The sequence below is a fragment of the Sinohyriopsis cumingii genome, chromosome 18, assembly GCF_028554795.1.
Source record: "Sinohyriopsis cumingii isolate HCF-2022 chromosome 18, ASM2855479v2, whole genome shotgun sequence".
Classification (NCBI taxonomy): domain Eukaryota; kingdom Metazoa; phylum Mollusca; class Bivalvia; order Unionida; family Unionidae; genus Sinohyriopsis; species Sinohyriopsis cumingii.
The window spans coordinates 99,690,714-99,702,812 of NC_142978.1; the positions used below are offsets into that span (position 1 = coordinate 99,690,714).

Genomic DNA, 12,099 nt, shown 5'->3' on the forward strand with positions numbered 1-12,099 from the left:
AATAACATGAAATGTAAAAAATATATTTCATTTATATCAAGTAAAGTTATTCCTATATGTCTGACTGGCATTTTATTTTAACTCACACCACCAAAATATATATTGAAATCTTTGAATTTTTCATCATTCTCACTATATAATGGTTCAATGCATAAAACAGTTAGCAGTTATGGGCACCAGCTACTATGTTATATGTTAAACTAGTGTTTTGTTAATTTTCTGACTGCCACCTGTACAGGCAATCTTAGAATTTGTTATGCTTCTCACTATACTGAATTTTAGTATATAACTTGGTCAGTCCTTTTTGCTGTTTTGGGATTAATGCCATTTCTCAGCACAAGATAGGCTATACATGCTGGCCAGTATAACCGGTGTAAGAAGAACACAGGAAAACCCTCATAAGTTACCAACAAACAGGAAGCTACTCACAAGCTTTCTCACATATGTAAATTGGCTGAGCCTAAGATTTGAACCCATGAAGACAGAGGTAGTGATTGGTAAAGGTGAGAGTGCTTAGACTACTTGCCATTGTGGGCCCCTAACTTGGTCAGCAGTTATGGACCCCAACTACTGCATGATAACAAGGGAGAGTCGTAATAACAAAGCTGTTTTTCTCTTTCTTCATCTCAAATAGCAAGCATATTCCTAATTATAATGATCAAAAGATTATTTTGAAAACTGAACATTTTATCACTGACTTTATAATAAACATGGCAGGTTATTTTAATAATAGTAAGTGGAGATACATTTATTAAAAAAATACTAGCCACATAATGAAGCAATTTCTTCAACAGATATGATAGTGCAAAAGTCTGATAATTATTCTGAGGATTTTCATTACCTAAGTTATAAACCAAAATCAAATGGAAAAGCACACCAAGGACCTGTTATAACACAAAAAAATGTTAGTTATTACACACGCCTGATGAACTTTTCTGAATTAAAATAAAACAATGAAACATGCTGTATCATGATATGGCCTCCAATGCTTCCAAAGGATCATCATCCTCTTCCACTCGAAACAAGATGGGGATTCCGTCGATACCACGCTCTGGATAACTCTTGACAACATCAACAATGCCTGGCAAAATCAATGAAACTGATTGAATGACAGGAAATTAAATTAAAAGGTAATTATTAACTATGACAGTTAACAAACTTTGAAGAATAATAAAAAGAGACACTTAAAGAGACCAATGGTCTGCTGTCTGAAATAAATTTCTTGGAATTCAAGATTTCTTCTTTTAATTGCTGAATGCTGAAACCATCTCTGATATTCCTGAGCTGACAAGATCTTCCAATTACCTGCAGCGGCAAATCTTTAATAAGTCCACTGTGACAGCCATACTGGATGACTATGGGGCACTGTTTTCATTTTGGACCACAAAAAAAACACATAACAAGGCTACTGATGAAGCTGTAATTTGATAAAACCACATATCCTGCAGAAGTAGTACGGTAAAACCTTTTATGAGAGACCACCCCTTCTGCCAACAAAAAGGTAAGAGAGACTGCCCCTTCTGCAAAGGTCCAGTTTCAGAACAAATTTTTAAAAAAATAACCACAATCACTGTACATATATTCTATTCTTTATTAATAGTTCTTGCTAAAATATTGCATGCATTCTTTAAAAACAAAATTATACAGCAATAAAGATATACTTCTATGATTAAACATGAAATCACATTTAAAGATTACATATTTTAGCATGTGAAATCATTTCCGAATTACTCCTTTTCCTTTATAACAACCTAACTTTGTTTTATCGATGTTTAAACTGCATTTTTTGCAAGTGGTCTGCTCTTTTTCAGTTCTTTCAGTTACAATAATTATTTTTCCAGCCTTAAAATTTATCTCTTTTTAGTTGGAGGTTCATCAATTGTTATTAAGATTCTAAGTGTTAAAATTATTAGTGCTCAGTTGTAATATCGAAAGTAAAGACAGTTTTGACTGGGCTGTGGGAAAATATGAAAAATCTATACATGTGCATTGCATATCTAACAATTAATGAAATAAAAAGAAACATTTATCTCATCCAGAAACAGAACCATTTTCTCCGAGACAAAAGTCAATGGCTTCATTCAAAGATGACATACTGGCATTAACTCTATAAGCAAAGTGTGTATCCCGGTCACACCAACTTGAATAGACGACAGCTTTGTGCTTGGGATGTAATCACTTAGCATCTGGGGGAAAAAACAAATGTAAGTCTTGAACACTATCAATCGAATCCCGCAAACAATTCGCTCTTGCTGGTTTAATAGACAATGACCTTATTAACCAAACCAATATGGATTAACACTAAAGACAATATACACGACCACTATGTCAACTTTGTCACTAAAATGGCAATTCGTGACATGTACATTAGCCTGGTTTACACACTGTACCATCTACCTCCTTAATATAGATGGATCTCACTTTCTATCAAGCACATCCAAGATTTGGATGATATAAACCTATATTCTAGAAAATGACTCAGAGATATGGTAACAAATCAATCACTAGCTATCAGTCAACAAATAACACATGACACACAATGAATGGAGGGCTGTACCAAAAACTCTCTTGGCCTTATGGCCAGTATAGCAAAAAAGAATCTGTTTATCACAAGAGAACAGGAATGGCAACATCAGATCAATAAGACTTAAAAATGTTTCACATGGCCTACAATCAAAATACAATATACTACCATATTAAATGTGTCTGAATAAATATGTAAAACTACTGTCTGTACTATGAATAAAAATAAGTCATCAAGCTCTCATACATTCTTCCATTCAAAGGACAAATATTTGACCAATGTAGTATGCTTTTGGATAGCAATAAAAATGATAACTTTTTCTGTAATTCATTGTCATACATGCATCATATACCTTGTGTCAGTTTGTTTGCTTTCTCCTTATCATCCACTATAAATAATGCTGTGGCCAGGAAGAATGCTCCACCCACTACACAGATAAATGGAGTTATGTACAGTGCTAGCTGCAGTGTGTAGAACTGGACCTGTGGAGACTGCGGGTCACCTTTGAAATTACCCGACAGCCAATCAGCTACCTGAAGTGAGAATGATGCATGCTATAAAATTTAAGGTACAAATAAAAGAATCATTTATAAGCACAGATATAAGAAAAACAACTGATCCCACTCAAATGATTATAGCTATTACAAATGTAAAATTAACATGATTGTACAATTTAATGTCCTGTGACCTTAACCTTTGAGCAATCAATCACAGACTCAATACATAGCTGCCTTTCCTAATGTGTATGCAAATATGAAGTTGAAAAATAAGATATCCAAGTGAGCCTGAGATCAGACACCTGACTGACATATGCTCAGAGCCAAATGCAAAAGCAATCCACCAAGAATTATGTGTCCAATATTGAAAGACCCCTGTGTGATCTTCATCCATATTTGATCACACATCAGTATCATTTGTCCAATACTGGAAGACCCTTATGCGAGGATGCTTTGTATCAATATTGGTCAAATACTATTAAGCATGTTTTAAAAAATAAAAGTATGAAAATCTGTCGTTTAGTAATGACAGCCATATCTGAAGGTGGAAGAGAATAAATCTGAAAAGAGCTCAGGTGTCAAATTTTGGTCAAATTCTGTTAAGAGGTCATTTAGATGTTATTAAATGGGTTTTTTATGTTTTATATTGGCAGATTGGCATCTTTTCTACAAATATTAAAACACTTCAGGCCAGCACATTTTTTTGGTAAAAATTGGTTAAATTCTGTTTAAGAGTTTTGAGAAGTCATTTAAAGGATTTTCATTTCATTTAGTTATTGGTTTTTTTTAAGGGTTGAATGCCAGTCTATTCAGAAATTTTGGAGATGTTTTAAAAAAATTCTCCTTTTAGTAACAGTGGTCATATTTAATGGCGGATTGGCATTGTTTGTACAAACATGAACTGTCTTCATCCCAGGATGCTTTTGTTCAGTGGTTCTAGAGAAGTTGTTGAAAAGCTTTTCTTTTTTTTGCTATTGGCACCCATATGGAATTGCATCAATATGAAAAGTTTTCAAAGCAGAATATTTTCTGTCCATTCTGGTCAAATTCTGTTCAGCAGTTCTGAAGAGCTCATTTAGAGGTTATTCCATTCTTTTTTTAGTAACAGTGGTCACATTTAATGGTGGATTAGCATCATTTGTGGTGATATTTATAGGATATTGTGAATGAAAAAAAATTATGACATAACTCAGGTTTGTTATATAATTTATATTTAATACAATTTTGAGCATAAGAATCAATGGGTACCCAGCAGAAGTTTTCTAAAATTTTGACAGTTTTAGCCCCCAGTGACCTAGACTTTTAGCCACTGGGCCCATGAATTGAGATAATGAGATGCCTCAGCCCAAATGTTGACTACCTATGACGTCTGATATCAACTGGATTGTTAAAACTCAACTTTTCATGAAGAAACCAAAACTATAACTCACCTCTATGAATCAGTAAGTACTCAACAGTAGCCGTGGTTAACATGCAGACAATAAATTGAGACCATAAGTAATCTTAACAATTAAATGTTGGTCCATTTTACAACTAAAGTTATTTTTTTAAAAATTTATCTGCCCATTTTCATGTAATTTTTTTTAACAGGTACCACAGAGCAAATAGTGAGCAGACATATTGTTAAAATGTATGACAAACATACACACACAATGCATAAAGATATTTTTTATGAAACAAGCAAAAAAACACAAGTGTTATGATTCAGTACAGCTCTTGTGATTTTGTTTTTGTTGTTTCTCCATGCATTTTAGTTCGGGAGCAGAGGAGTCTCTCCATCATCTCCAGCGCATTCTGACTTAGTTGCCATGGCATTTTAAGAACAGCTGATGATGTACTTAAGCTGCTGCACTCAATGTAATAATTCATTAATAAATAATACGTTTAAAAAAAATACATTTAAGTATGTGAACTCCAGGTGATTTCTTTATCATATTTTTTTTAGAATTTTAAATGCTCTCTTTGATTGTAAAAATGTGAAACATTTAGAAAAAAAGTCAATAAAATCTTTTTATGAACAAATTGGTGAAATCCATGCCTGTTAGTCACAGTAAAACTGTAAGACACACATCTAATGAAAGTATAATTAACTGCATAATAAGTATCTTAGGTAATGAATGTATAAACTGCATGTCAGAGAAAAAAATAAAGGTGAGGTTATGAATGGTTGCTGAAAACTGCACTAAAGGTCATTAAGGTACAGCTAAATGAATGTTCGTTATTTTAAATTACCCACAAATAAACATCAAGAATAAAAACAATGATGGTAAATGAATACAAATCAAGACCATATCCCCAAGTTTAAGGGAAATGAACTGTATCAGCTTCATAATGATTTATCCTAAATATTAACAAAATCTAACAAGGGATTTAGGAAATATAAGAAAATGGAAATATAAGCAAATGAAATACCTTAATAAAACTTTTCTATGTTGGTGACCTTGACCCAAAGGTCAAAACAGCCAATAAGTGACACAGAATTATTGTCTCAGCTTCATAATGATTCATCCAAGTATGAATGTGATTTATTATGGAGTTTAGGAAATCTAAGAAAATGATAACTTTAGTAAAAACTTTCATGCAGATGTTCGATAACTATAACCTTGACTCCAAAGCTGCAAGTGGGCATGCTGTAGAACGAATTGTCTCCTGTCTTAGCTTCAGAATGAGTCATTCAAGTATGAGAAATAATCAATCGAGAAGTTTAGGAAATATAAGAAAATGAAGAAACTTGACCCAGGTTAAAGAGACAAGAAATAATATTGCAAGAATATGCCGTCTTTGCTTCACAACGACTTATACCAAATATGACAAGAATCAATCAAGGGGTTTAGGAAATACAACACTGGCAGAAAACTGATGCTGTTTCTTGCCTTCAGACCAAGCAAGGGGTGACAAAAATGACTATTTTCTTTTGTAAATAAACTGGCAGCATAGTTAATTCCACTAATTTAAGCGTATATGTAGTTTCTGACCTGTCCTATTAAGTACGGGCTCCCTGCATCTCCTAGTGCATGAGATGTCAGTATCTGAAAAGCCTCTGCTGTAGATCTCCTTGTTGGTATAACAACATACTGAAATACAAATAAAAAGCTACAGTTCAGTGACTAAACAGGCCTAACAGATATGTTACAGTATCTAAATAAAATCCCAAGGACTGTCTTGACTTTAAGACTTTATGAATGAGTACCATATTATAGATATTTCCAGATGGTATTGCAAATGGTAACTGGTGCTGCATCTAGAATCATATTTTGTCAAAGTCATTAAAAATGGATAAAAAGAACTAATTTTACACATGCTTTAATAATTTCATACCATTCTTCATCCTTCTTAACACAAATTCCATTCACCGTCAAAAATTCAAAACTTCTGTAATGTAAATTTTCATCATTTGAGAAAAGGAATCAGAAGTTGGTACAACTCTGCAGGGAAGAGATCTTCTTGAATAATTACATGCTACTGTTACAACTGTTTACTGGTTTTTCTCAATTCATTTATGGATACAAATTAAGAAAAATCAAATAGTTAGCATGTGACAATGGAAAGCCATGCTATTCCATCTGGTAACTACCATGTCATGCATCATTTAATCCATCAAATTTCCCATTTTATTTATTTATTACTTTTAGAAAAATATACAAAGAAAAAAGGCATTTTAATTGAATACTTCTTGTTCTAACTAGAGCTGTTTCATTTTTTTTAATGTCAAGGTGTACTTACAAGTAAAATATCTGCAACAATGGCCCAGTTCAAACAAAGCAATGTTTCTCCTATGAATATTAAAGCCTGAAAAATGAGAAAATACTTTAACACAATGAGGTTTGGTCTTGGCTTAGATGACTGCATGTGTGCATACGTTGAAATAAGGCTGATGATCAAAGGTACTGACTGCTAATGCATGATCAATTTTCCAAAATTGCAATTTGAAAATAGGATTAAACCAATATTTGGAGTAAAACATTCTTCAGTAATACTTACTGAATCAGAGTAAATTAGAATCACAATCACTGCCTCACAAATACAACCCCTAAAAAGCTCTTTTTATCTGCTGTAGGATCTCTGTCCACCAAGATGGAAGTCACACAAGAGTGTTATCCTTTGCGAAAAGACACTGGCACAAAATCCAATTATTACTGCAGTCCATATGCATGCCCTACCAGGTATTGATGTAATTGCTATGTATATTTAATTTGTATTGTTTGTTGGTCTTTTTTTTAAAAAGATTTTATGTGATGTATACCTGTATTTTGTAACTGACTTTGTCCAAAATCAAGATAATGGTATACCTGACCAGTGACATTTATTTTGCAAACAATATAACATATAGCTAATATTTCTCTGAGTACAGATTAAATATTCTGATTTTTATAAATGGATGTAAACATGTTTACTTCTAATCTGAATGCAGACTTTAGTTTTTCAATTTGAAATTCTTTTAAAAATGTTGACAACTTTAAATGTTTTAAGAAGGAAACTGACCTACATCCTGGCTCTATTATTGTGTCTCAGCTTTCTATATAATGTTCTTTATTTCAATAATTACTCATCCTTGCCTCAACATCCAAAGAAGAATCAGACTTTTTGTTGTGTTCAGTTTTGAATCTGGTAGGATTTATTTATTTATTCAAATTATTATTCACTGGAAGTACAATGTGCTAAATATTATTCTTGGACTAAAACATTAATTTGGAATTATAGCAAATTCAGACAAGGACATTTTGGATTATATTATTGTGATACATCAAAAAACAATTAACACATCACCACATTCTAGGCCATTGGCATATTAGCACATCTGAGACTACAGGCACATCAACACATTCAATATTGGAGTTTATTCAGAATACCACTGGAATTCAATGGGAACTTCATACATTTGGACTTGTGATAGAACTTTTTGGAATATCTGGGATTTAATTCACAATACTGTAAATTCTTTTTAAATTTTCACTTTTTTATTCAAGGGAAATAACTTGTTAATTTTACAAAATTTGCTGGTTTCGTTGCTTCTTGTTAATAAGTTTAAGACCAGAATCATAACACTATATTATAGGAGAATATGTAAGAAGTAGCTTTGCATTCCAACTTGTCACAAACAGATCCATGAGCAGTTGATCACAGAAGGTACAGATTCATCTGAATAACAAGGGGTGAACAGATACTTTGGTCTGAATTTGCTGATTCTGCCATGACAGTGAGACCACTGGAAGATCAAGTCTGTTCAGGATGCAGAGGACTTGGATGTGGATTTGTCAATTATGATTCACCTGAAAAATGTAAAATAAGAAGGCAGATTTCTGGGGTTCAATTCCCCCTTGCCTACTGGCTGAATTTACGACAGCATAATCGTTGGATAGGATGAGAATATGATTTCCTGACATCATTTGCTGCCATGATTCAAACTACCATACTACAGCCTTCAACTTCATGAGGCTGATGTCAATGAATGCTCTTTAAGAGGCCACACCTCGCTGACTTCCCGAAATGAGGGCAGAAGGTGGGCACCCCAGTTCGCCATGCAGAACGTAATTCCCCCGAGACTTAATTTGCAAGGAAATACCTGACATCAGGTCCTCCCAATTTCTGCAGTGAAACTTAGTATCTTATAACTAGGATCACTTCATCCAGCAGGCAAAGCATTGGTTGCCACTGGGACAAGATGGTTTCATCAACAGGTGGCCCAAGCTGATGAAATATGCTACTGCACTGAGGAGACCCATTAGGTGAAAAAATTCCTGGGCTGAGAAGCAATTCATTGAAGGAATAGATCATACTGTTGAGAAGATTTTTAAAGCACCTTCTTGTGAGACAGACCTTGTACACATGCATTTTAAACTCAATACTCAAGTGGGTAAAATGTATGGATGGAGCTATAGATGGTGCTTTACAGTTTTGTATTTAACACAGGATTTAAGTTTTAAAGAAAAAAAAAAAAAAAAAGAGTTTCCTAGGTTTTCCTCAATGGTTATAATGGCTATTCAAAAAGGACCATGCATACATTAGGTATTGTTAAAAGAACTTTTAATTACCTTTATATTGATGTTTGATTGATGGGTGTATTTGAGGTTATAGAGTATACAGCTTGGCCTTGCTTCAGTTGCACACCTATCACAAAACTGCTAGCTCCACTTGGTCATTTCACTTCCTGTACTTCGGATGTAAATTTTTTAAACATGGGTTGATACGATTTTTATTCGTTTTTTTATATTTGGTATCTCATTCATTGCACTTTCAGAAACTGGTACTGTCTAGTCTGGCAAAATTCATTTTACCTTTTTTTTAGAAGTTTCCTAAAACTTTGGCATCTCTACCTATTTTAATAACTGCTGAAGATTTATTAGCATATTGGAGCAGACATTTTGGTGAGCTGTGTGCTTAAATCAATTACAATTTTCTTAAGTACAATATCCAATCAAATTTCAGCCACAGAACATTAAAGTAATATAGAGGCATGTCAACATTCACTCCACTGTGCATGCTTCAAATGCAAACAATTTCACCTTACACCTATCACTCTCGCAGAAGTTCATAATATCTGTAAAGTACCCCCATATCAGATTTGTCCTTGCTGACAAGCAGTCCAGGCTGGAACAGAAATGGGCATGGGATTTCATGTCTTGATCTAGTTTACAACTCACCTGGTGTTGTCCATGTAGTTTGAGGTCATGAAAGTGGAAGTGGCTCTAAAGTGTGACACGAATGTCCATAATTCTCATGAAAATCTAGAAACCAATGTTCAGACCAAAAGGAAGCAATCAGAACTGGTACAGTAACAACTGCTTAAAATGTTCTTATATACAACATTTCTTATAACATCCGAGTTTAAAGTCCACAGCTAAATTCCAAACTAATATGTATTCAAAAGGCTCAGGTATAATGTTCCTATGTTACAATGTTTAATTGGTTATAGCGTTTGATTTGCATCATCTTTCTGATCTCAATTATAACGTTTTTATCACCTGATGCACTGAAGCCAGATAAACAATGGTGGTCAGTAGAACTAATGGAATCTACCAATGCCCAGGGCCCCTATAATATCAGCTTGGGCACTTCCTGTACTCTAACGGATGTACCCATCAGGCTTGTCAAAATTTTTTTATTCCGCCTGAGAAGACTTAAACTGCACTAGACAAGTACATACAAATTTTCCCCAAAAAACGAATTTGGAAACAATATTTCTTGGCTATAATGCTCTAAATTACCAGTCCCCTCTGAAACATTATAAACAATGTTTATTGCATATACTATACCTGAATGAGAACCTCTGGAGTTTCCTGGAAGACTTGTGGATTGGAATATGGAGATAAAGATCTTTAATGATTAAACTGATTTAAAAAATCTCTTTCCTGAATGACATAAAATCCATTCTGAACCATGGTACCCAAATGAAAGAGTTGAGAGAGGTCAGGTTTATGACTGGCCAAAGAGTATCATTGGCTTTTAGCACCAAGAACAGCCCCAAGTAAAATCCTGGTGAGCTTACGAATTGAATAAACTCATTCAAATTTTCTGTCAGGATATTCTCTCTTTCTTGATGCAGAATATAGGCTCTGAAAGAGTCCTTTGGGACAATTGGAGACTTTGACAGTTTGGGAGGGGCACTGATTTAGAGGCTCTTTGTATCAAGGAATTGTGTAATGTATAAAATAGATCATATGGGTCCCATTACTGCATACATGATTACCCATGGTTTGTCTGATAAATGGAAAGCATAAACAACAAAACACAGCTAATTTTTTGGCATGATTACACTGCATAGAGTTTCCATAAAGATATTCTTTTTTTTCTATCATCTGTGTCTGATAAAGTAGTTAGAATGTTTTGGAATTTATCATTAATTTCCATTAGGTCAGACAAATTTTACATAACACAATAATACCAGATTAAATACAGTAAGTTTCAGGTTACTAGATAGAGATATATATATATATATATATATATATATATATATATATATATATATATATATATATATATATACACACACACATGGTGATCCCTGCTATAGCACGCTCCATTATAACACAAATTCGGATATAACACAGTTGTGGTGTGGCTCCTGAAATTTCATATACATGTATTTTTCTTGTACACAAAAAAATTCTTTCTTAACAGTGCGAAAAAATGTAAAAACTATTATCATTTTGGGGAAGAGATCACATATGAATAATAGAAGATGATCGTGGCATGGCTCCTGAAATTTTGTATGTATTTTTTTCGTACATGCAAAAGTTTTTCTTCTTAAAAGTACAAAAAATAATGCATAAAAAGTTTATTCTGGGATCGCGTAGTAGGTCTTTGCCAATGTCGCAAACTGGGATTGTTTTTCCTTATTGGCGGCAAAACATACCATGTGGTGATTTTTTTTATAATCAGCGACGTTGTTGGCTGTTTAAACTTTAATATACAACCATTGGTTTGGAGTGCAGAAATTCAGAGGCCCCATGAAAGGAAGCCACAAACTGGATATAAAATGCACTGGAATTTATCTATTGTTACATAAACAAATTCTTTGTCCATATTGACAAACCATCTAAACAGTGCATTGTTATATTATAATCTGCTTATCATGACATCTAGCATGAGTACTGTATGTTGTGAAATATCCGTTTTTTTGTTGTTGACATTTCTGGTAATGGAGATCAACCAGACGAGTTATTATCTCGTAATCTATCTTTCATCGGATTTTCGGCCACTCGCTATTAATTAATATATTTACAAAAACTGACATTTGTATGTGGATGGTAAGTAAAATTCCTCTTCTTTTCACTCAGAATGAAATCCTTCAGAACATTCACATTTTCTGTAATAATCCCTGTCATCAAACCATAACACCTGCGTCTCTATCATCCGTTGACCCTTTGTTAATTTTCAGATGCATGCGTGGAAGGAAGCATCACGCTGCTACCACAAATGTAAAAAAAAAATATTTAAAAAAAACCTACATCTTACTTATCGGTTTATTCAGTAGGCATGGAGGGACAGTAACTAGAATAGTCCAAACGATGGCCAATTCCTTTATAAAAATGTACCCAGATAAAAATAGTTTGCTGAAATTTCAAAGGAAACAGATTA

The 12,099-nt window shown here is 33.6% G+C and overlaps 1 protein-coding gene across 3 annotated transcripts in view; it reads right to left on the reverse strand.

The window, feature by feature from the left end:
• Positions 1-12,099, reverse strand: part of LOC149777583 (protein spinster homolog 1-like) — a 165,918-nt gene that overhangs the window by 12,910 nt on the left and 140,909 nt on the right. For 2 of the 3 annotated variants that reach the window (XR_016416191.1, XM_089942207.1), the window contains exons 9-11: positions 6,745-6,810; positions 5,997-6,095; positions 2,877-3,057 (exon numbers count right to left, since the gene is read on the reverse strand). Coding sequence is in view for 2 of the 3 variants with exons in the window: in XM_089942207.1 (XP_089798333.1) it covers positions 2,877-3,057; positions 5,997-6,095; positions 6,745-6,810 (346 nt within the window). In the remaining variant the exon portion in view is untranslated. Of the gene's footprint in view, positions 1-964; positions 1,082-2,876; positions 3,058-5,996; positions 6,096-6,744; positions 6,811-12,099 lie in introns of all 3 variants that reach the window. The other variant, XM_089942208.1, reaches the window with a different exon arrangement.